At 36.4% G+C, this 26,426-nt stretch overlaps 1 protein-coding gene across 5 annotated transcripts in view; it reads right to left on the reverse strand.

The window, feature by feature from the left end:
- Window positions 1-18,023: 18,023 nt before the first annotated feature.
- OSBPL6 (oxysterol binding protein like 6) overlaps window positions 18,024-26,426 on the reverse strand; it is a 90,336-nt gene continuing 81,933 nt past the window's right edge. For all 5 annotated transcript variants that reach the window (XM_027678461.1, XM_027678460.1, XM_027678456.1 and 2 more), the window contains 10 exons: window positions 25,824-25,911; window positions 25,374-25,627; window positions 24,858-24,995; window positions 24,461-24,524; window positions 23,760-23,838; window positions 22,572-22,716; window positions 21,305-21,449; window positions 20,157-20,283; window positions 19,495-19,617; window positions 18,024-18,518 (listed from right to left, as the gene is read on the reverse strand). In XM_027678461.1, the coding sequence (XP_027534262.1) occupies window positions 18,410-18,518; window positions 19,495-19,617; window positions 20,157-20,283; window positions 21,305-21,449; window positions 22,572-22,716; window positions 23,760-23,838; window positions 24,461-24,524; window positions 24,858-24,995; window positions 25,374-25,627; window positions 25,824-25,911 (1,272 nt within the window). In that variant the 3' untranslated portion in view covers window positions 18,024-18,409. The remainder of the gene's footprint in view (window positions 18,519-19,494; window positions 19,618-20,156; window positions 20,284-21,304; window positions 21,450-22,571; window positions 22,717-23,759; window positions 23,839-24,460; window positions 24,525-24,857; window positions 24,996-25,373; window positions 25,628-25,823; window positions 25,912-26,426) is intronic.

The following is a 26,426-nucleotide window of genomic DNA, read 5'->3' on the forward strand; positions in this document are numbered from 1 at the left end:
CTTAAAGGTTCTAAGTAACAGGAAGTCCAATTAAAAGGCAAAAGGAGGAGCACATGACCTCAGCCATCTAAGGTAAAATGAAAGGCTGTCAGAGCTTTCTGCTTACTCTAGAGGGGGCTGAAAAATCAAGTGTGATTATATATAGACTTTGAATTGAAAGCTTGTGAAATGATGCAATTAATTCAGGATGCAATTCATATTACACTGCACTACCAGAAAAACCCTGTACGTATTTACTCAATCAAAACACATTAACAGAACTGAAAAGGTTCTAAAGGGAAGGAAAAACTAAGGAAATTCTAAAATGAAAATTGCCCATAGATTCTTTATTTAGCTTAATCCTGTATACATCTTATAACTATTGGACAGGATACTATCTTTCCTACAGATAATGAAGCTCAGCTGGCACTGTTTATTCAACATGTATTTGTATTTTTCTTGCTCAGTATGTGGTCATACATCATACTCAATCTGATCCTAGCTCTAATTTTGATAATGAATAGTTTCATTTGATATGTTTATGTGGTACTTCTAGTCTAACACCCTATAATCTACCATAAATCCTGCAGCAGATGTTTGTATCATCCTCATGCCACAGATCTGAGAACAGGAGTACAAGTACAGTAACACTGCCATGTTCTGAAAGCATTTACTAATTTTGTACATCCAAGTGAAGGAACTCAAGATATTTTCCTGCTCCACCAGCACTGGGCACTTTTGTATTTAGCACATAAATATACCTATGAACTTTCAGCATTTCTGTGGCCCTGGCATGCTCTTATTTTGGGCAATCAATAAATGAAAAACATTTCATTTCCGAGTGCATACATTATGCCTGAGTCAGCACCTGAATTAAAAAAACTTGCTTTCTGTCGCCAAGTTGTGTATATGAAAACCTTATTCACATTTGGGCTTAAGGCTACTCCTGGGGAGGGTCAGGCCTGTAATGCTCTGCACCCCTTAACCCAGAATCCTGTAAAAGTTGATCCTGAAATTGTGCAGGATCTGCTGCTCAGGCTGGATCCCTACAAATCTATGTGGCCTGATGGGATTCATCCAAGCAATTGGCTCATGGGTCGAGCACAGAGGGTAATAGTGAATGGGTTAATATCAGACTGGCGACTTGTCACTAGTGGGGTTCTTCAGGGCTCCATCTTAGGCCCTGAGCTCTTCAACATCTTTATAAATTACTTGGACATGGTACTGGAAGGGATACTAAGCAAGTTTGCAGACAATACAAAATTGGGAGGAGCTGTCGACTCCCCTCGAAGGCAGGGAGGCCCTGCAGAGAGACCTTGACACATTAAAGGACTGGGCAGTCACCAACCATATGAAGCTCAACAAGGAGAAGTTCCAGATTCTGCACCTGGGATGGGGCAACCCCAGATGCAGGTACAGACTGGGGAAGGAGATGCTGGAAAGCAGTGCCAAGGAAAGGGACCTGGGGGGTCCTGGTTGATGGCAAGTGGGACATGAGTCAGCAGTGCCCTGGCAGCCAAGAGGGCCAACTGTGTCCTGGGGGGCATCAGGCAAAGCATCATCAGCCAGTCAAGGGAGGGGATTGTCCTGCTCTGCTCTGCACTGGTGTGGCCTCACCTTGAATATTGTGGCAGTTTTCGGCACCACAATATAAGAAAGATATTAAGCTATTAGAGAGTGTCCAAAGGAGGGCAAAGAAGATGGTGAAGGGCCACGAAGGGAAGCCATATGAGGAGCGGCTGAAGTTGCATCAGGGGGGGTTTAGGTTGGATGTTAGAAAAAAGTTCTTCCCCCAGAGGGTGGTTGAGCACTGGAACAGGATCCCCAGGGAAGCCTGACAAGAGTTCAAGAAGCCTTTGGATGATAGCCTCAGGCACATGGTGTGACTCTTGGGGATGGTCCTGTGCAGAGCGAGAAGCTGGACTCAATGATCCAACTCAGCATACTCTGTGATTCTGTGATTGACAAGGCATCCCATCTGCCTTCCCTACACAGGGTCCTTCACAGAAAACCAAAAGGACTTTTCTAGCCCAATCTTAACCCATCTTTATACATTATTAGAATGAGGTCATACTTGAACCCTCACTTTGACCCAGGCACCTTTTTAAAAAAACAAATTAAAAAATGTGACCTAAAAAATCCACTTGCCAGGTTGCCCAGAATTCATCTATAATGACCTTTGTTCTTGATTGAGCCTCTCTGAATCATATACAAACTCACTGCTGGTGCCAGAAAAAATTATTCCTCCAGTTCCCCCCTTTTCTCAATCATGAGAACACACTTTCTTTGTGTTACCCCTTCTGTGTCTACTTATATACCCTTGAGCCTTGTAAACTGATCAATCAATCAATCAATCAAGACTCTTACCGGCAGAAGCCTCACTTGCTGATGCATCTGCAGAGCAGGTGAACCTACAGTTGGAAGGAGGAATTCTGTTCAAGAAAAAATATGAAATTACGTAAAGATATCATGCTCTATTTTTATGGGAGTTTAATTGATTTTCCTGTCCCTACAACTCTAGCATAACTGCTCTCTGCTTCTAACTACCGCCCTCTGTTCTGCCTCTCTTTGTGTTGTCTGTCTCCTGCAGACCAAATGTGACTGTATGTTTGCCCAAGGACAGCTCATGCCTCAACACAGGGAGCAGATTCAAGCCAGCTTATTCAGCTCTGTGTTCTGCAGTTTCTTTACTATTATCCCCACCTGGAGGGAACAGCAAGATATTTTGTTTCCTATGCAAGATGGGTTCTGTTTTTTCAGAGTGGGTCTTAGCCATGGAGCAGTAACAGAGCAAGCATTAGTTATATACAGTCGAGAATTTTTAAGCTTAAATACTATATTTTTTCCTTACATCATATTGATATTAATGTGGAGACTTTTTAAGAGTAAATTGTAGAGGACTATCCTGCCTTATACATAACCTTTGAGGATGCAGAAGGCCTCTTGTAGTTATTAGGTAATTCCATAATGGTTTTTGTTTTATTATCAGATAGTTATCCTACATTATCCCTGCAGGAATATTGGACATCTGTAATTATGGGATGTCTAAAGAGATTTTTCCAAGGAACTGAAAATGTGGAATTATTTCACTATTTTCAATCCAGAAATCTTAAATCATCTGTAGATTATTTTGATGTTTCTGTAATCCATATGATCTGATATGATTTTGTTTCTTGTCACAGTCAACCATATAATAAAATCAGTATGATTAACCAGTCAGCTGAAGGGAGAAAAGAAATCTTAAGTGTTAACTGATTGGATAAACTGAATTGGTATTTCACTTGAAAGGATTAAACCCACAACTTGTACCAAATTATACTGGTAATTTGTTTAATATCTTCTTAGTGTACACAAAGATGCTATTGGTTGCCAGACCTGCTTGCTGAATTGCCTTTGAACTGTATTACGTTTACCTACAGATCTCTGCCAAAGAACAAGTGCAAGAATTTAACATATAAAAACCAGCAAAAGAAAATGCTACTGAAAAAAAATTACTTGCAAAATTCCACAACTTTCAGCATATGGCGTGTTTCCCTAGAAAGACAGGATCTGTGCACTATAGATCCTGTTATATATTCAGGTGGTAATAATTTATGGGACAAAATATGGTCCTTATTATATTTTATTTTTTTAAGGTGGAGTATGCCTATAGATTCCCTAGTATAAGCAAAACTAGCCAGTTCCCACACCAAGTTCCTGGGTACGAGGGCACTACCACTGCCATGCTGAACTCCCGATCTTGCAGTTTGCTGGGATACTGATGTAACTTGGCACATTGCTTGCAGTGACTGCTGTTCACAAAACATTACGGCATTCAGAGATCACTGTGGGAAGGAAAGTAAGTTAAAGCAAGAAGGTGGTTTTCAGCAGACTTAGCTTCAGCAGAGATAGTTCCATGTTGGATTTTTTTCTAATATAGTCCAAGTGCAGTGAAAATTTTAAATTAGTTCCCAAATGATATTTTCATTATGCAGTATAGGGGAACAATTGAATTAGCAGTGGCATATTTTAATTTTTTACAGAAGCCCAGTCCTAAAATGTTTTAAGTTCCCCACATTTAAAGTATGTTTTAATTCTTGTGGAGCCATATCCTTTTGAATATTCCACTACTCTTTGTAGTGTCAGGAGAAAATTTTAATAAGAAGCTTCTAGAGGTATGTATTTTAATGGACTTCTGTGTTTATGAAACTTTTGTGTGTGAACAGTTACTTTACAAAATAGAATGAACTTGAAAAAAAATTTAAAAGGTCCAGGAAATGCTGTCATCCTTTTCTATACAGATATCTCAAACAAACTTTAGGGCTGTTCTGAACTATTTTCAAGGTCACATTAAACAGTCCATTTGAAAGACATGCAGCACACACTTGCTATCACTTTGCTTCTTATATATCACTCTTCCAGTTTACAGCTCAAGCAAACTATTGGAACCTCCTTCTATTCTCTGCTACAGAATAAACTATGATAATACATACTCATAGTCCGTGCTACATACACAACCAAAGCATTTAAAGCTGCACTGCACTGTAAGCGTTACATCAGTGAAAGGCTACCAGATGTGGAGTTCAACTGGTTTCTCTACGGCTTTAGGTTGACATTGCCCCTCTTTCACCTTTATACAAGCAACATCTGTTGACTTGGTATGTGCTGCACAGTTGATTCCTTTGTACCACTTCACTGCCTTCTCACTAGAGCCACGTTGATTATAAAAGGAAACACAAATGCAATTAAGGAACACACATTCTGGTGACTGTTTTATATGCTCTTCCACAGACTTACCTTTCAGGTTTCAGACCTTTGTTCATGGATGTGCACATTACTGCAGATCTGTGTTTCATGTGTCCATCTTCAGAGTGTATGAAATATCCCAGCTTTTGCTTCTTTGTAATTGCCCCAATATTATTGGCAATACTTTTAATAGGCAGATGGATGTCTTAGCTGTGAACCATTTACAAAAAAGAAATGCAAAAGTAGTCCTCCAGGGACAGATGTGCTCAGATAGTATACTTACTACCTATGAAAAGCAGGCCCATCTTTCAGCCAAAAGAAGCGGTCATTTGTTACATAAACATTAAAGCATACAACAAAGATGATTTCATCATCTAGCGTTATTAGCTTGTGAAGATGAACCTGGAAACAAACGAGCCAGTGTGACCTGAAGTAGGTTTAATGCTTCCTTTCCTTTGGAGGATGCTGCCCAAACAACTAATCCTTTTTTTCCAGCATCTGTCAGTGGGTGAGTCTGTGTGAGAGGAAAGCCCTGTGGCTTGCACATCCACCTGTATGAGGATGTAGAACTGTAGATGCTGCTGTGCCACGACATCTGAAGAAAGGTTACAAAACAAAGGATTTGTCTACATTGCCCATGCTAATCTGTCTGATAGGCGCTGAAACACTTAGCTCTATATAATACTTCCTTCAGTCATAGACATATCTTGTTCCTCGCTTCTTCTCCTCACATTTTAATCTGAAAAGCAGGCTTGAACTGCATTTATTTTTGTCACTGACATTAGCTGTTCTGTGATACTGGGCAATTAACCAGTCTATGAAACCTATCGTGTGTGGCTGTGGTAATACATCACTTCCCAGGAAAGGATACTGAAAGAATTGACTATTATTATAGAGTACTCTCAGATCTTTGGATACAGAGTATTTATAAACAGACAAAATGAAGTAGGTGTTTTTAGGGCATGCAAGAATTCAGTATCCTCTTTCATAATCACCTCTATGCTTATTCAGCCTGTTTTTCTTCCTGATATAAGAATATTTCCTCATCTATTTTCCTAATTTTTTTTTCACACATGTAGGCATAAAATAATATGCTTGAGTAGTTTCCAGATACTAAGCATTTTAACAGACAGCTGATATAAAATATTTTTGTCATCAAACATAAAAAGTAGCCTGATCAATATTGTCATACTAGGTCAGCTGATCAGCATTTAAACTCTTGAACTAGAACTGAAAAATGGATGTGCTCTTGTGCTATATCACTTATATCACTTCAGTTTCTTTGACTGCTAAATATAATTCCAGGCCTTCTAAAATTACTTACTTAAAGAGAAACTTAAAAGACAACTGACACCTTAAATTTTATCAGTTAAAAAAAAATCTCAATGCCTTTACCAGAACTTGTAGTCCACTTGCAGACTAACAAGTGTAACCTTTTGGGAATGTTTAATTATATTTTTTTCTCCATTGACTTATCAAAAAATCTGCTCAAGAAAACTGGAGTAATCATGAAATTTGAGCTAGTAATTAGTTTCTTTTATTTACTGAAGGAAATATAGCCAGACAGTCACCAGTGAGAAAAGCAACTACATACTTGATTTTAATTTGGAGGTTTTCTTTGTAACTACAAATGTAACCTAGTGTAGTCTAATCACAGGTAAAAAACCATCTTCGCAGCAGATTCATATCTGTAACATGCATTTATGTACACTTTATTAATTTGTTCTGAATTTTTTAAATATATCATTATTAATATGCACTTGGGATATAAATATGGGATAACCTAGCCTGTCTTTTACCTACTCTGCCTAAGTTACATCTTAGATATACCTTTCAGAAATAAAAAGCATAGTCTTAATACAAGACATTTGCTGCCCTTGAGTAAAATTAGACTCACCACTCAGTAACTAGAGTACCTGGGTTTGAATAATATTTCAGTTTAGTTTAATTTGATTTCGTAATAATTACTCACCCGAAAAATAATTCTACATATTGTGGCGCAGGAAAACTCAATATTGCATACTTGCAAGTTTCTTTAACATTTAGGCCAGCTTAAATATTTAATGAGATCATAAGGACTTGGAGAACCATGTAGCTTGATATGTTTGCTGTACAAAAATGCTGTGTATCATCACATCAGAACAGATTTTTGTACCAGCAGTGAAACTTGGAACAGCTTTCTGTGGGCAACTCCTTTAGCTGAGTCAGGATGAAATCTTGTCAACAGCTTCCCACACTGTCTCACTTCACCACACCACAGCGCCTACATGTTTGTGGTTACGAAGAAGCATCATCTGTCTCTTGGTTAGATTAAATTTAAATATTTAATTTACTTTCATGTAATTTACTTTCATACTTAAAGTAATAGTTTTGGTGCTAAATTAGTTGTCAGGTTGCCAGTGCTGCCTCACAGGCCTCTTGCACTCTATTCCTAAAGGTTTGTTGTGTTGATCTTTTTTTAATCAATTAAGTAATGACACAGAGCTTTTCACACTTAACTCACGCACAGAAACTTTGCTGAGTCACAGTCATCCAAAACTGTTAGATTTGTTTTGCAAAGCATTCAGAGGCAAAGTACAGATCTCAACTACACAAATGTGAAAGCAGAGCTGAATTCTGCTCATAGAATTGTTTGACAGGGAATATGTTCTCAGTGTGCCACCTGTCTCAGAGCATCGGTTTGGATGAGATCAGATGTGTACTCTGACACAAGAGAGAAAGCACTGCCATTCATGAAAAAAGCTTTTCCTTTCCTTTGCAATTGCTTCCACTCAGGCAGCATTCCAGACTGTTTGAACACTTGTTCTTTTTAGAATGCCAAGAAAGAACAAAAATCTTAACTTCTCCTCCCAACCAAATTTTTGGTTTTTATTACGTTTTCACTTTAAGTAAATTTAAGGGTTGGACAACTGACAAGAACACACAATGGAAAAATGGCATACTGTTATTTTTCCAAGATGCCAGAAGGGGTGGGTGTCAATTTTTTTTTTAATTTCCACACCTCTTTTTCAATTCTATTAGAGAACATCAGGAATTGTTTTTCCTACACCCTCTCACAAAACTTGGGGAACATACTCAAGCTCCCTTTAATTACAGAGAGCAAGATGAAGTGAAAAAAATAAAAAAGAAAAAGGCTCTTGCCAGCTGTAGCATGAAGATAAAACCAGGAACTGCCAAAAAGAAAATTACCTTCTTTGAGACTGTAGTTGATAGATCCCAAACAGATCTAAAGGAAACTGTGCAGAGAATCACATGGAAAAAGTTTTATAAAAATATTCCTGCAGTGGAAAAAGGTTAGAAAGGAACAGGGATGCTATTGAGAAGCCACTGATTCAGTGCTATTGCTGCCACTATCACCCACCTCTTCAAAATCAATCTGTACAATATATATTAAGAATTTTACAATTAACAGTCAGTTCACTTACCTAGTTACAAATAGTTCATTCAAGAACTATTCTCAATGTTATGTTAATAAACCAGAACACAGATGACAGCAGTTTAAACAGTGTACATTGAGATTTATTAGAACAAGCACTAATAGCAGCAGTGTACAGAGTGATGGAGACAATGTACTGTATGCACTGAACAATAATAATTATACAATTGCACTTCTTCAGAGATCTATTAGAAAATGCTTTTCAGTAAACAGTTTCCCAAATCTAGCATTGTTTGGATTTGCCTCTGAGGAAAAAAAATACAAAAAATATGCTTTATCTTTTTTTTTTTTTGGTAAGGCATTAGCAACATTCATTGGCAGGCTACACAAGTCATTTGTACATGCATTATCCAATTACATTGCAACAGGTAAAAGAGCGTCATGTTTCCTCAAAAACTAAAATTCTGTGTGTGTGTTTTGGACACAATATCCTGGTAAATCTGACTTACCCTGAAGGAAACAGATGACATCTTTTGTTACATTTTAGAGCACAACAAAAACTATAGCATAGCCAAGTTCACTTTTTATTTCCTACCAGAAGAGGCAGGACCTCCTTCACCTGGACTTGGTGTTATGGGTATTGTGTATACCACGTATATCACTGGAATAAAGTCTTAATTATTACTTTTTGTTTACTATTCCCCCCCACTACCACCTCCCTGAATCATGTGGCCAAAGGATGCTTGACTGTAATCGACATTAAATACTGAATGAGCTTGGTTTTTATTGCATGAGAGGTAGTCAGTGTGAGGCCTCTTCTGCTCTCTGGATTACTACAACAGTACGTTCAAAACCAACATATAAGTGCAAAGACACAGAGAAAGTGTTGCAGCTGGAAACTTAAAACTGTTATTTTAACTGTTTCTTTCTGGCTAGGTTCAATCTCAGAAGTAGCCAGAGAACTCAATATACCAAAAAAAGCAATTCTGTTTATGTGCTAAAGCCTAGACGGAAGAGGCACTTTCTCACATTCATGCTTTTCTGGGCTGAGATTAGAAGTGTGCTCTTAGTCAGCCACCCCCTTTTCCACAAATCAGAAAGATCAGACTCCTTTTTTTGACTGGCACACAGTACTAGCAATCCTCAACTCTGGCCTGGGACCATCGTGGGGAAAGTACAGGGAAACCAGAAAAAGGGACTGCAAATATTCTTACAATTAAGCTTGCCAGAGTGAGACGTAATATGATGAATTGTTATGGTTTTAATGCACTGTTCTTTCTTCCAAATATCATATCTAACTGAGCTTTGCAGAAGCATGAAGTTAACTTGTTTTTATATACTACAAGCTCCAGAATAAGGTTCCAAAATGCAAGCAAGTCAAAGGAAAGTCAAATATACTGCTCTGAGTGGCAAGCAGTCAAACCAACTGAATTTCACACATTTTATCTTCCACAACTTGGTGCACATGTTCAAAATTAAGCTTAAGTGCATCTAGTTGAATACCTAGGCTTGACAGCACATTAGGTCTACAGCTGAAATACATTTGGGCAGCTACATCATCCACTCACCTGGAAGCTCACTGAGTTCAATGGAGAATGGAGTACCAACAGCAGTTCAAGCCTTGTCTGTGTAGTTGCTCATTTGTTTAAGCATGTAGGAACTAAAAATCAACTAATATAAAGCCTGGTGTAACCAGGTAACCAGCTATATATTTTTCCTAGGAATGTCACTGTTGAGCATTTTTAGTTGAACTTAAGCATCTACATCTTTTAAACTGATTTAAACTGCAACGTTCGTACTAAGTAAGTATTGATGCCTGTGCAACATTGGAGGCCAAGCAGACGAAGCAGGAAAAATCTGATGTGCACTGCTGATTAACTCTTACAGTGAAATAAGTCTATAGATTTGGAATTTGCAAATAATATTCTTTCTGTATTATTCCTCAGCCACTGATGCCTAGTAACCATATGCAATAAAATGGTTTTTACAGGCACAATTACAGCCCATATCTGGAAACAGAATAATAAGATGTGATGTAAAGAAGAATCATCCTGAAGACACCCCAAACTTGTGAATAGTCAAGCATGGATGAATGCATTTGCAAGAAATCAATCAAGATCAATCAACAATATTTTTTAATGTTAAATTACTGAATGCACTATGAAGGACTAAATTTATGCTTTTGAAAATTGCAATACTATAAGTACCTTATATAATTTTCACTACAAATATTTGCAAATCAATATTTTATTGAGTATTTAGAAATGATGGCACTGATTTTTTTTCCCATATCCTATTCTTCTTCATCTCATTATGTAAGTCCACAGTGAACTTTTGAGCATAAAATTAAGGGTGCTGCAGGTGAGGCTTAGTATTACAGCGCTCAAAAATAATGCCTTCTGCAACATTTGGGTGGCTGGGTACATAAATACTTCTCAATGTCTATCTTTCCCTTAAGTCACCCTTTTTTATTGCTTTCAAACAACAGAAAATTTTTTTTCTGGTGCATCTAGAACTCAGACCCTTTGTCATTATTCTCTCTAAAACAGATACTGTCTACCCAGTACTGAAAAGTAGCACTGGCTCTATATGTTATGCTTCTAGAAGGCAACTATTTGCCTTTAAATTCATCTTAAAAACCACAAAGCAAGTTTCTGTATGCCTTTCTTGCTGACATAATAGCATAATCACAGTGGAAAGGCTCTGAGAACCTCCTTTTACAAGTATGCTATGCGAAGAGGTGTACAAGGAATCAACAGATTTGGGGTTTTTTTCAGAACAAGCACAGGGACATGGGCAATCAGCAAAGAATGCTCTTCTAGCTATTTAGATTCTGACATTTTGGCCTGCTAAAGAATTGGCACAGGGCTGTTTCCCATCTGAAAGGCTGTTAAAAGCAAAGAAGCTCAGTAAGGCAATGTAAAAATCACAACTAATATAAACCTTACTCTTCTAGTGGCATTCTCATAATCTGAGCAAGGTAAAAAATACTAACATTTACTACATTTCATAGACGTGCGCATGGGATCCGATCACACCAAAAAAGTGTGACATTATTCCAAATTTATATGAACTTTGTGCAAAAGTGAAAGAAAATACAAAATTCTTTGCTATTGAAGTACTAAGAAATCACAAATCACTAAAGAGTTAATTATACAGAGAAATGTAGATAAAGACCCAGAGAAGAGTCTTGCTACTGGTTACAACAAGGAAAATATACCTAATATCCTAATACAGAACTATCATAATAATCTCTCTGGATACCACAGTAGTTTAATTTTATGATGGCTTTTTACATACTAAATAAAAGTATCCTCTTCAGACTAGCAGTAAGAGATGAAGAACAAGTAGTTTGCTATGCATTTTGAGGAAGAAAATTACCTCAAATATCAGACACTAGCAGCTTGATTGCTTACTTATTTTATAGTAAGTAACTTAGACACAAATTAATATACAAAGAAGAATCCCACTGGAAAATATTTCTTTTTGGTCCAAGGGTGAAATTTCATTAGTCCACCCTGAGAGCTGGAGATTTAGCAAGACATGAGCATTAGGTGCAAGATAGAAGCACCACTCTTTATGTCTGCAGAGTTCCAAATGTGGTTTAATTTTTAAAACTCAAACTTCACATGTGATTAATTCTCAGTGAGGAAAGAACAAGTAGTTTGGAAATAGTTACAAAGGAACAAAAGCAGTGTCTTTGCTAATTAGAGGGAAAGCTTAACTAAGGTAGAAGTTGTCATCTTGCGTTTATGCCTGCATACCAAAATACACTCATCAGCACTTATTTTTCTGCTCAGTCAGGTCTTCCGTGAGACTTAGCTGAAAATAAAATTTATTGTGATCTGAATTTGTTATACTATATCTCAACCACTAAAGAATATCAGTAACACTTATTTTAAGAACCAAATAGACCTATTTTCTAACTTCAAATTGTAATGACAATTTTCAAGGTTGATTTCAAGACAGGTGACAAAGTGATTTTAATATATTTATTGTGATCCACTCTCAAAATATTTTATAAAATATTAAGCAAATACAAGGATAATAGAAGATCTCACCTGTGGTTCTTCCACACAGTTAAATGAGCTATCCTGAATTTTCCTTTGCCTGGAAAATACTGAGGATTAACCTTGCATTAACTATGTTAATGTTACCGTCATATTCCTTGTTCAGGTGAATTTAACAAAGAAAGACAGAGCATTCAGCACAGGACTAATAGACAAGAAATCTGAGTTTGCAGTCCTGACTCTAACACTGGTTGTTCTTGGTGGACCTGACAAATCAATCACTGGGACACAAGCGCAATCCTAGGAAGTGATGCTACTTCAGAAAAAGACGTTGCATGTGTGGCTGCACCAACTGGCACAAGGAGCAAGTATCTCAGTGAAGAACAACAGTTCTGGTTGAATATTTCCCAGTGTGTGTGCTGCTCTTGTATAGCACATCATTTTGATACTCAGATAAGCTACCCACTTCTGAGTTTTTGAAGGGATTTCCTCCCCTCTTCCCATTTTGCATGCCTAATGTTCTGGGCCAGCAACATCATACATTAGCGTAAGATATCCCCCTTTCATCAATGCAGACCATTAAAAGTAGCAGTCAATATGGAAATATGTTTCAAGTGTTTCACAGGAGACATCTGAATCATTGCTCCAGGAGTACAAATAAGGAGCTTTACCATACTTAAATGAATTATTCATAGGTCAGAAAGACATATTACAAACTGCTGATTATATATTCAGACTTTATAGTTTCCTTATTTATAAAATATGAAACTCCCTTTGTCCACATTGCCAAGACACCTTCAGCCAAATGCTGGCTACAGTCATTTTTTATTTATAAAAGGAATAAAAACTTCCCTTCACCTTCACATTAATTCTGAGCAAATGTCACCAATCTTCCCTTTTTTCATGCTGTCATGGATCAGTGGAAAGAAAAATGGTATTAAGATAACCTGCCTGAAATGGATTCAATAGCTCTGATGACATTTTAATTCATAGAAGTTAGAAAACTTTCAATTTTTTACATCTCATATGGACAGCTTCTGTGTCTAGTTTCACCATTCTCCATTGTCATCTATTTCCTTTCTTTTCTGAGGTTTGTCAAAGATTGTAAGGAAGGTAAAAAAAAATTAAAGATATGAGGGGTTTATAATGCCACAAAATTTGACAAAGGAGAAGGTTGGTATATAAAACACAAGTACAACAATATCATTTTTTAAACGTGCAAGAGACCATATAAAAGTCCTCTTATAAAGAGGCTTTTTAGTTTAGTGAAAGAAATACATAGTTTACACCAAAGCCAATGAATGAAAATACTTGACATACCCTAGTTTAAAAAGTAAATAATGCATTTGCTTTTGTAAGTAGACTCCTTACAATATAATACAAAAATAAAGTAAATTGCTGTAAATAAGCCATTTCTCAGACCTTACTCAGATTTGCAACATTCTCCTAGGTTCCAGTCACTGTTCTAATTAAACCTTTATTAACGTACTTAGTCTAGATTCTTCTGTTAAAAAAAAAAAGAAGAAATAAAAAAAAAGAAGGAGAAAAAAAGACCTTTCTTAATGAAAATACTGAGTGATATCAGAATTATCATAAAAGTAACCATGGATGGTAAAGTAGAAAATTATACTACTCTTTACACTAAATATATCTCGACTTCTATCAATATATTTACTAAAGAGCAAATTCAAGTTTTATACAGTTTTGATGACTAATACTTAATGACAGAAAGAAAAAACAAGATAGTATTTTTCACCCCACTAGCTGCCAAGGTAAGCAGTTATGACATAGTAAATTTTGTTAGCTTTCTCCCAGGTCTGTGTGTAACACACGGTTACCAGTAAAGCCATTCCAGTGTTTCTTACACAATTTTGTCAATGTTAATCTTATTCCACCAGGTGAGCCAAACTCTCTAACTTAACCCCTACTGTAATTTTACCATATGAACACAAATACACTTTCCTTTCAGGTGGATTTAATCTGAAAAAGTCTCTTACTTTCATTATGCATTTCTATTATTAGTAATGACATCTAAAAGTATTAATTCCTTGGATTACAACTGCAGTCAATGGCACGTTACACAGCTACTGCTTATTGTTGCACCAGACAATGTTTAAAATTCTGTAAAACAGAGACCACACAAACCTTCCCTATACTAAAACAGCTTTGCCAGTGAAAGCAACTTTAGCAAAATAAAGAGAACTGGTACAATCAGCCCTCCTGGTTATTGTGCAATTGCAAATGAACCTCCCCTCCCTTCCTTTAGGGTATTTCTGAAAATTCCAATTTTTTGAGACAAACTTAATGCAAGACTGGCTTTGTGCTGGGCTCCACTGGTGAGAGGTGAGAAAATTATGTGACCTCCATTGCAAACAGAGGACATGGACACAGCCCAAATGCAAACTCCTCACCAGGTGCCCATGAGGGCAGGACCAGCACTGGCTCCTAGTGTGCCCTAAAGTTTGTGTAATTTGCTTCCATAAAACGCTGACAGCGTTCAGTAGGGAATTAAGGATAATATCTTTCAAAACTGTACCATGTATATGCACTGTAATACTTGACATATTCCTGGCATGTGCTATTCAAATAAAACCCACAGATGCCATACAACGTCATTCGGCGTCAGAAGTTCAAAATGAGAAAAAAAAAAAGGGTATCGTTATTTGTAAGATGAAAAGACTACTATAGTGGGAATTGCACTTTTAACGCTAAATATAAAAAAGTTTATTTCATGCAACTTACATCTGTCTAAAATTAGAATGGATGTCTAGATGACTTTTTAATCACAGTGATACTGTATGAAAATCAACTCATACTCAAATAGTCTCTCCCAGTGAGATAACAATTTCAATATGCCAAAAAATCTACCACCTTATTAATACTGATCTAAAATAAGAATGAAGCTATTTAAGTCTTTGTAAGACATTACATTCGATGAAAATATCTATTATTATCAATCATATTATTACCAATCACAGTTCCAGAACAGGGAGGAAATTAGGGTACACTCTTAAAATATTAATTGAAAGTACAGCTCACTTGATATGTTTTACGCCCCACTGGCAGCCAACAATGAGGATGGCCCTGCAGGGATCAATTTTGTGGCCCATGTCAATCAACATCTCACCAGTGACCCAGACAAGGACACAAGGCTACATGCTAACTAGTTCACAGATGACATTAAATCAGGAGGATGAGATGGCATGCCAAATGGCAAAGCTTGAACCAGAGGGACGCTGCTCAACTTGAGGACTGGGCCAGAAAACACTTCATGAGGTTCAATAGATGTGGAAAGATCTGCTCCTGGAGCAGAAAAATCACACGTGCTGGGAAGGGATGCCTGAGCAGAAGCCCTGCCAAAAAGAGCTGGTACTTACAATAGATGCCAGGCTGCAAAACAACCAGTGGTGCACTCTCTTTGCAACATTAGATACTCCATTCTGCACTACATGGGCAGGGGATGTGAAAAGAACTCTATCCCCTGTGACTCAGTGCTGTGAAAATTCACAGGTTGACTAAAAATTGTAATTTGGATAGAAGCCCCCAAACCCACTGTTTTTAGAAACAGCCCCAAATATGCCATTATGTCCATCAACATTAGAGAAAAAAATTTAATAACGGACTTCACACAGAATCCAGAGAATTCTGCACTATAGAAACTGCTTTACAGTACATCCGGTAGCACTTTTCAACTTCTGATAAAGACTGAAAATATTTTGTGTTGCATCATTTTGTGTTTTCTCTACTTACTAATTAAACTAATTTAACATTCACTAGACTTAGAAAGTGCCTTCAATAGAAAGATTTAGCATACCACAGATTTTTTAAATTCTAAAGATGTTAACACTATTTTTCTTTCAATGAGAGTCAAATAAACAATTGTAAAAAATAATTCAGTGATAGTATCTTCACTGTTCACCAAGTTTCAGTTTGCATTGCAAATAATGCCATTCACAAAGCACTACCAGAACACTGTAAAACTAATGACCTTCTTTCTGTATTTAAATTAAAAATTTGAGGAAATGCAGTTCTGTCCCTCAAATGTACTTGCAGTCATACACACATAATGCTTCCTACTATCACAGTGAACTGCACACAAAGACTGGAGCAAGAGGTGGACAAGAGTTTAATAGAGTTGGTTTTAAAGAAAGCAACACAGAATAATTAATTGCTATTTTGCGCACAATGTGCAAATTTGATTCATAGTAATGTTATTAAAGCAAGTAGGATGAAGTTAACCAAATATTACTTTAAAAACCAAACTTTGATATATTTTCATTTTCTTATAATAACAGTTGCAGAAATAAAAAAAATGAATAAATCAGATTAGGTTCAACTAGGAAAGAAAAAGACAGCATTCTTTGAAAAATTTAAAATTTTCTTTGGAAGAAGTCCTATTCATCTACACATAGCTTTTTTTATACCAAATATTGATATACAATTCATCAGCATTCACAATTCTTAAAAAGCCTACTCAATATTTTCTTTAGGTTTTCATAATTCTTTCTGTTAACAGAACTGCATGAAGAAATTGGAACTGATTAGTAGCTAGTTGCCCTGCTAGTTATTTTGTCATATAATCAACAGGGAGAACTAAACTGAACAACCAAAGTAATCTGAGTTCTATAGGGAGCTGACTCTGCAAAATGAAGAAGCAGGCTGAGAGCTGGGCATGTGTGGTGATCCACAGTGATCAAGCAGCTCTGCTGGCAGGATCACACACTTATCTAGTAATTTTATTTTAGGTCTCAGTACTGGAATCAATCTTAAATACAAAAATCTGTGTGCACTAGGTATGCTGTGTATGGGCAGAAAGAAATACACTGTATATGCATGAAATCTAACCTATCATCGATGGCAGGATATATAATACATGTATAAATGGAAGACTAGATCATACTATATGGAATGTAGTTTTTATCTAATAAATTGCTTTTTTCCTTCTATTAAAATCTGCCCTCCTACTTTTAACATTCAGAGATTTTCAAATAGAAAGTGCCAAGCCTTCTCCCACTTGTATTAACTGAAGCTTAGCAACATGTAAGAGACTTGGTTCTTAATCAAAAAATATAGAACCACTTAATGGAAGAATGTAAAGTATAATTTCACACAAAAGCTATTTTGGCAAAACAAGTAGTAGTTGTTAGCTACAACACTTGGAAGCCTCTGCCATACGCTCAAATATAAATTTAGATAAGAAAAGTGGATGGGGGGAAAAAACAGAGCCAGGAAAGTAAACAGTGTGTGTAGCAGAAAACAGTTGCATTTACAGTACTATCCAGCTTCTGGAGAGAAGCCAGAGACCTTCCCATGAAATCCTTCTGTGCTTTTAACGCTGTTGCAAAGCTTCAGGGATTTCTAATTGTATAAACAGTTATGGGAAAATGAGATTAACTGTGACGTCTATGTCCAGCCAGTGCTAAAAGTGATGACTGCATCTCAGCATCAGTCATTTTAGAATACGAAGTTTCTGACTAGCAATTCATATGAATTTAGCAAAATTGTCTCAAATTCAACCAGGTAGGAGTTTCTTTTCAGTCTGATTATACAGTCAGCATCCCAAAGCTAAAGCATGTACATCTCATTCCTCTGAAATACATTTAGATGTTTGGTTGTCTTTTGATTTTAAATAATGCAGCTCGTCCAATATTTTTATTATGATAAAATTCTAGTGCTTTAAAAATCTGCCCTTCACATAAGCCTAAGCATAGATATTTTAAAATTACTTACTGTACATCTTCATATTTTGTTAAGGCATGAACAATGGCATATGAATGGGAACAGCTTCCGGAAAAGCATATCGTTTTGACAAAGGCCAGTCCAAGCACATCACATCAAAGGACTAACCTGAAGCCAGAAATGTCAGTGTTGTGACCCAAGAGTTTTTAACAAAAATAGTTGAAACAAAATGGATGTTTTTCTCTTTTTCTTCCTTTTTTTTTTAATTTAAAGTGTATTACTCTTAATGTCTGTTTAAAGCACCGGTTGCAGTCTTGCGCTTACCACCTCTTCTGAGTGACTTTGGATAACTCATCTGCTTCTTTTGTTCTGAATTTTCAGCATATGAAACTTTAAAAGGTTTTTGTTCCTTTTTTTTCTTTTTTTTTTTTAAATGGCTGCTGCAAAATTAAAAAGATCCAGAAGTGGTCAGGGGCCTGGTCTAATGCACTTTCAAAAGTCCATTATAAAGATGAATATAAATGTGTATGATACGTTTTTTCCGTAGACCCACAAACCACGCTTAGCTATAAGAAACATATTGTGCATAGTTATTTTTTTTTCTTCAGAGTGATATGTTTACTAGATCTACATTCTCAGTTTACCAGAGTACAGGAATGTCTACTTTACTAAAGCCAGGATCCTTTCGCAGTTCCCAGTAGGTTTCATTGCTAACCCAGGCTTCTCTTTGATTAGTGTCGATAACTTTTCTGCAGAAAGTGGAAAAAAAAAAAGAGGGAGATGGAGAGGGAAAAAAGTTTTGACCATAGATCTCTTATGCAATGTAAAATCAAATTCCAAACCTCTCTGATCTAACCAATATTAAATACAATTTCGTATTTCTAAAGGACACAAGAACAGTCACGGATTTAAAAACAAAAATCAACCTCTACCTATGTCAAAAGTGGAAGATAGAGAAAAGAGCCTACAAACAGATTGCAAACCTGTTGTCTGATATGTGTGAACAGGTCTTAGAGCCATATAAAACCTCTCTGGCCACTACAGATTCTGATTATGTGCAGGGGATCATTCAACAGCTGTAGCTTGCAGAATGTAAGCCTTTTACCATTTTTTTTTGTCTCCCCTGTATTTTGCTCACATTATACTACCACTGCATCAAGCACATTCAGTCTTTTCACTTTTGATTCCCCATGCTAAATATCGGGCTATTTGGTATGACTATCCCTTGTTTCAGAAGAATGCTTAATGAAAAACCAACAGACAAAAAAGCCCTTCCCTCTAAAATAAATAAACTTTAGGTGCATACATATACATTTATATATACATTTTAGATATATATAGATATAGATAGATATATATACATATGTTCAATGTTGTTGTTCAGGCCACACATTACTTGGTTTATGCAATGACTTAAAAAAATAACCTAGGTAAATCTCAGATTTCAATATTATACTTCTATTCCACTTCAAAGTTCAATGAACCAAGGGGTTCATTTGGCTTGTATAGCTGTCGCCCATTGTGAGAAAGTGATCTTTCCATTATGAAGCTTTAAACTATGTAAAAAATGCTTCACGCAGAGATCAGGTATCTAATTATGTTTCTTGAAACTGCAACTTTCCAAGCTTTCATGATTAACAGACTAGGTTGGTGGTAACTCTTGTAGTACTTTGTCCAGTTACACTATAGAAAACAGAAACTTATCGCTCAAGTAAATAGACTCACTTAAAAAATTTGGGTACATATTCGATGCCATTTTCTTCCATGTACCGCCTCCGAGCTCTCTGAAGTTCCTCTATTCTTTGTTTCTCAGATGCTGCTGCTTCTATATTTCCCTCCTCCAGAAGCCTGTAGGATTAACAGCAGGCCCTATAGCAATCATTCAGTGTCGAATACAAGGGATTTTTTTAGCACCAATCATCACAAAAGGTAAGCAGAAGCCAAGTCTGCTGTCTGTGTTGTACCTACTTTCAGATCTAGTCTGAGATGTGACTTCCCAGCTACATGTGCCTGACCTATAGCCTAAGGCATACACTTTCTTCAGTAACTTCAGCATATCACAAATGCTGAAGTACTATGAACTGAGAGTTTGGAGGGAATTAGTGTTGCTTCCATTCATAGCAGGAGGGCATGACATTCAGAGCCTGTCTTTCAGCTTGTTAGGAGAAATCTGCCCCAAGATTGCACTACAGCTTTACCATAGAAGAAGCTTTCTACTTTAACTTAACTGGATAAAACAAAAATTTGATTGCAATACTGTCTTCTCTACTAGCAGAATTCTCCAAAGCTTAATTCAGACTGCAGTGAAGACACAGACAAAATTCAAGACTCAGCCAAACCCAGCCTTAAGCCCCCCAAATATTAAGTGTATAAATAACCATTCTTGCCTTTGATCTGGCCTGAAGCGGGCATCTGTTGCAGGAAGAAGATCTTTCAATAAAGGATCTAATTCATTTAGCTCAATAGCAAACCTTGTGAAGCCGTAATAACGTTCATAATTGGTTGGCATCGAGCCTGTATGCATATAAGAGAAAGAAAAAAGCTTTTTAAGCTATTACTCTAAATATGCAAGAGATTCCTTTATTTATTAAATTCTAACAGAAAAAAATAATATATTTTACTCTTACAATTAAAAAGCATCAAAACTAGGTGGAACAAAATTCACTAAATATTAATTTCAACTGCTTATCTGCAAAGGTTGTAATTACATGCTAATAGACTAAAAACTTTTATGATCTTCACTCCTTTTAAAATAAAAATTAATGTTTTCAAGATTTTCAAGTAAAAAATAATTTGCTGTTCCCCAGAAAGTGGGCTTAACAAATATCTGTCAAAAACCTGAACTTAACTGATCTTTAGAGTTAATTTTGGAACTTACTGCTCCCTCACAGACTGATTCCACTGTCCAACACCTTACTGCACTATCAGCAGTCACAGCAGACATTGCAGAGAGCAGGGTGCAAAACAGGGCTCAAAATACTACAGATACAGAGCAGGATTCAAAATACTAAGAATAGTGACAATTCCTGGATAATGCATGTATGAAAGATACACGCATGTACAACAGACACAGATGCAAAGGATGATTCATTCAACCTCAACGCCTCTAAGCAAGCAGTAAGGAAGTTGAAATTAGATCTTAAAACCATCTCTGATGACCAATTCTTAAAGCTAATAAAGACAACAAACTCAAACTCGTATTTGTTGAATCCAAGTGAGTTACCTCACTCTCTGTGAGAAGGCAGACTGGCCAGCCCAGACACCTGTTTTTTTTCTTAATTTTATTCTCATGTTGACCCTAAGAATCCAGTCTGACCTGGAGTCAGACTGTGACGTGGAAGATTATGCCCTGTAAGAACACTTTCATTTACCACTATTTTAAAGTCATGTAAGTTCTTGTTTATTTGTCTAGCCGGGAATTTTAATTTCTCTAGCGGTATTTTGTGTACTTAAAGTGAAGGCTAAAACAGTTTTACGTAGTCTAGGTCTAGGTTTACCCCACAACACCTGCTGGAGTTAATTATGAGCTTCCTACCTGGCCTCCATATGCATTTGGCTGAAGGTGCAACTCCACAGTAAAGGCCTTCATGCCACTTTCCAAAGAGACGATGAACCACTTTCCCTTCTTGATCTATCACAACACCCTGGACCTCATTTACATTTGAATTCCAGTAGTTCACCTGCAAGTTTAAGCAAAAATTACTAGTTCACACTCTTTTTCTCTCTACCTATTGTACCAATACACATACTGCACGAATCTTGCTATGTGGCACCCACTGTCCAAATTTTGTATCGGAACAGCTCACTGGGAACCAAGACTACCAAAATTCGAAAGTCAGATGATCTGAATATTAATTGATTTAATATATGAGAAACCCTGAATAATTTTCTACGTGGTTTTGGCATAAAAGGATTTAAATTATCTGCACATCTGGGAACTACATGGTCATGCATTAACCCAAATCCCACACAATTCTGTGAAAATGACACTTTGCCAGTCGAAGCCAACTAACCCCTCCTCTTCCTATATGAAGAAATACCCGTACCTGTAAGGAAATCCTCTGATGGGTGCCATGCACTACTGCTTGCAGCAAGGAAGACATTCAGCCAATATTATTTGTTATTTGTTTCTTTCTATTTCTCTTCTCTGTTTTGCTTTTATTAGACACATTTATTTCTTATACCTTCATCTAAGAGCCAGCTGCCCGTTCTCAGAACATCAATCAAAACACAGATTTCAGATTTATGGTAACACTCCATTGCTAACACTGCAATGGTATAGATGTCTTTTGTTGCAATATGAAGACAAACTTATTTTTAGGGAAAATAATTGACAGTAATAAATGATAACATAGCTATACAGAGTTCTATTTTTATATATGGTCGTTGCCTCAATATTAAAATACTATGAACCAAAGCAGCATTATTTAATCTAAAGAGATAAAATATTGACCAACAAATTCTAGTAAAGTCAGAAGTAAAATGGCACAGTAGCACACAGTGACTTTGTGTTTTCATTGTGGTAATATAAAAAAAATTGACATTTGATTTTTAATCTGAACCCAGGAACAGTACAGCACACAACTATACAGCAATGGAACACACTGATATCAAATGTTCAGTGGAATAGAATCATACCATTTGACATAGCATTCTCATTTGAAAATTTACATATTTATGAACACTGATAAGATAAAATGTGGAATGTGGATTTCAGGAATACTGAAGAAATCAAGAACTGATGTATGCTTAAATTATGTAATTATATAAATATAGGATACGTATCAGGATCCATATGTTACCTTGACAAATGTGAGTTTACAAATACAAATACTGCTTTTTGTGTTTCTGATAGTTATCTCTCCATAGTGCTCTATCCATCTCCTTCCACTAAGAATATTATGTATGCAAGTAGTGACTTTGTTCCAGACATAGTAGTCTCCGTACCTAAGAACAGATTAAAAACTAGTTGGTAACATCTATTAATCATGCTCTTTACTGACAAAAAAGTAAAACATTGCTTCATTATTGTAAATACAAGACCATATTGCTCATAAACATCTGCATAGCTTACAGTAATGAAGTACTGCTTCTGGGTACATTATTAATCCTCCTTAGAGAAGCTCACCTAAGGTCCCCTGCAGAGAACTCCAGAATGGTGCTATGAACCACAAATCAAGACATTATGAACCACTGAAGCCCTGCATGGAATATTCACTGTCCTCACAGTAAAGTGCTTTGGCCACAATTCCTATCAGGGCAGGATGGTGTCTCACAGACCAACATGTGGCTGAATTGAGATTATAAGCTGACAATATAAATAAATCACAAACAGAACAAAATAAATATGAAAAGAAGATCAAGGAAAGGAAGGAAGCCAGGAGCACATTGGTGCATCATCCCTTTCTCTCTGTAACAACTATCCAGAGCCAGAGGATCTTTAATGTCAAACAAGAATAAAATGAGGGTATTATATTGTGCAAAGCACATTCACCATCAGAGCTTCAGAGTCTTACCTGTGGTGAAACTATTACTTCTCACTACTCTGCCAACATCTGAAGAACATGCTTTAGTTTATCTACATTTTGAAAAAAGGACTTATAGGGCCACTAGTGGTTGTTCTGAGGGAACACTTAGCAACACTGAGAGCTTTAGGACAGTGCTAGCTGCTGACAGTCCTATACAGCAGCCTTGTTCACTACTGCACATATAAAACATGGGTTCTCTCTCCTGAAACATTTCTATCCCCCTCTCTCCATCACTTTCTAGAGAGTTTGCATATTTTTCCTACAAAAAATGAAATGGATCTTCAGGCTCAAAAATGCTTCAATAACCCCACCTGAACACTAAAGAGATGTTTGAGCCAGGCATTAACCCTCACTAGTACAATTCATGTGATGTCTGTCTACATTTTCCCCCATATTCACAAGGCAGCACAGATTACATTCCAGCAAAGACTGAAAACAAAAGGAGAGAGGACAGTAGCTTACTTTGGAAGAGTCACATTCAAGGTTCCAACTGGTAGAATTTCCATTGATTTCCCCCAGAATTTGTTTTTCCACCTGATATCTGAATATAATAGTGAAAGATTTAAAAAACTAAAATGACCAAAGTCTCCCCCTTGCAGTGATCAGTGTGACACAAGAGATGATCTGTGCTAGGCCACCCGGTTCAAAATAGGACAGTAGATAGTATCAATTTGCCACGATAATACAAAAGAAAAAAAAACCACTAGAAAATTACATTAGGTCAGAAAAACTAAAGATAAGTTTAATTTTCTTCTAGGAATCACGTCTGTGCTACATTATTGTCAAAGCCCTCATGAAGACATTCAATATAAATTAAAGGCATATGTCAATAGATACAAGAAAAAAAGGAGTTATTTGTTCAAATGTGTAAAAAGAACTCCTTGCATTTGTAAGAAATAGTAATTTTCTTGGTAAAAAGCTTTTAAACAGAAAAGTAAAAACAGACTGCAAATGACAAGGGAAGTTGTAACACGTTTGCTCACTCTTAAGAACGAGAATTGGGAGTGAAATCAGACCATCAGTTTATAATGTTTTTGAAGATGTTACTTCAAAAATAAGCAGAGAAATTTTGAGTAAGTTCCAAATGCAAATCTCAGGTTGTACTGACATGTTTTTACTTGACAATCAAAAAGAATTTATGTTTTTAAATTAAAAAACTATACCTTGCCAAAACACGAAGTTCTTCGATTCACAGTGACAGGCTGAAATTGGAGGATGGTGGCTAACCTGGAAAACAGTTTGGTTGAGTTAAAAACATTTAATTTTCATTCCTAAGACAGTACAATTGTTATTGAAATATGAAAATACTAAATAGCCCCCACTCTTCAGTATCCTATGTGTTAACAGAGACAACTTAAATGTTTGTACTTAAAACAGTTCCTTGCGATTACTATAAAAACATATACCTTCTAGCATTTAATGAAACTCATTCATACTAACAATATTTATTTACTACTAAGAAAGCAAACTATTCTAACTAGAAATAAAAAATGATATTATTCTATAAAAATGAAGAAACCAAAATCTAAATGGGAGTGTCTATCTAGAAAAAAGTTTTACCTGCTCTGAGAAAAATCTAAATCCTTTGTCTTCTCTAATACATTCATAAGTTTCTCCAAGCAAAGGGTTAAATGGCTTGCTTCCTGCTCTAAAGTAGGTAGAGGCATAGCCTGACGCTGCAAAAGCAGCTATGAGAACCTGTGAAAATACAGACAAGAACGTGAGAATATGCAGAGATTCTTGCGTACAGGCCATTACTATATGGTATCACACAATTCACTCTACCCAGACTGAAAACTGGATTAATGAAGCATGCCTGAGAATGAAGCCATGCATCCCAGCCAAAACTAGCATAAACTGTATTCCTTTTGTTGATATAATTTCTTTTTATTCATGGCCTCATTCAGTCTTTCAACAGTCCCTTAAAACTACAATTCGTACATGACACTGTTTTTCTACCTTTGACCAGGTCTGTTGTCTGTGAACAGGGAGAGCAAGAGAGGACCCTGCCTGGACCTCCACTCAAGAACTCCCTTTTCAATACAGACAGAAGAAGTGCCACACTAAATTTATTACCATGCGTTCATAAGGATCATCTGTTTCAGCAGCCTTGTCCAAGAGTTCACTGTATTCCAGCTCTTCACAAAGATGTTGCAAGGTATTCAGAGGTTCGTTTAGCTCAACTGGCATGGATACTTTGGAAAGATCTTTTCCAATGTTATTTCTCAAAATATTCCACAGATTGATGTTACTGGTGTCAGGGCTGGGAGCTGGGAGACAAGTTCTCCGTCCATTTCTGAATGCGCCTCCTGTTAGCTCACCATTAAGAACTGGGAAGGGAAAAAAATATTATCATAAGAAAGAACCAGATAAGAAAAATAGACTTCTCCATCGAACCAATTCATTGCCAGAACAAGCAAGCCCAACTTCACTGTTTTCAGCTGAGTTGGTCTTGTACAGACATGCAGTAATTCTGGTACATGAACATAGCCAATGTAATTTTCCAAAGTTTGAAACACAGTATACTTTGCCGAGAAATGTTGTCTGCAACACTGGTGTTGTCCTCAGATATATTGTCGCTCACATCACTGATATAAGATTCATCATCAGAAGCCTAAAACATAAATAAAATATCAATTAACTCAGATACATATAAAATATACTGCCAAATTAGACAAAAATAGTAAACTGAAACACAAATATTCAAAGTAATCATCTCTACCCAATTAGAGCTTTTAACTAAATCACCTGGATGTTTCAATCAGCCCATACTGCCAATGCACTAAAGGTGTCAAAACAAATGCTACATTCTCCTCATGTTTCTGAATTTCTTACTATGAAGCCAAAAACAGACATTAAATTTGCAAAAGGTGGCTTCAAGTGAGATCACAGAACAAAAAATTGACAACATAATGTGCTAGGGATGGAAGGTGAGAAGAGAGAGTCAGATTTGTGCTCTTTATAAAGAAGCAAACGATAAAACGCAGCTTCTGTTTCAGAAAAAAATTATATAAATATCAACCTATCATTTTGCAAAACAAGAATCACATTGGTGTTAGGACTGGTTTTAAGAATTGTTTTAAACAATTATTTTTTCCAGAAATACTACTTTTTTGTCTATTTCTCTCA

The sequence above is a fragment of the Neopelma chrysocephalum genome, unplaced genomic scaffold (genome assembly GCF_003984885.1).
Source record: "Neopelma chrysocephalum unplaced genomic scaffold, ASM398488v2 Primary Assembly neopelma1_44, whole genome shotgun sequence".
NCBI classification, from domain to species: Eukaryota; Metazoa; Chordata; class Aves; order Passeriformes; family Pipridae; genus Neopelma; species Neopelma chrysocephalum.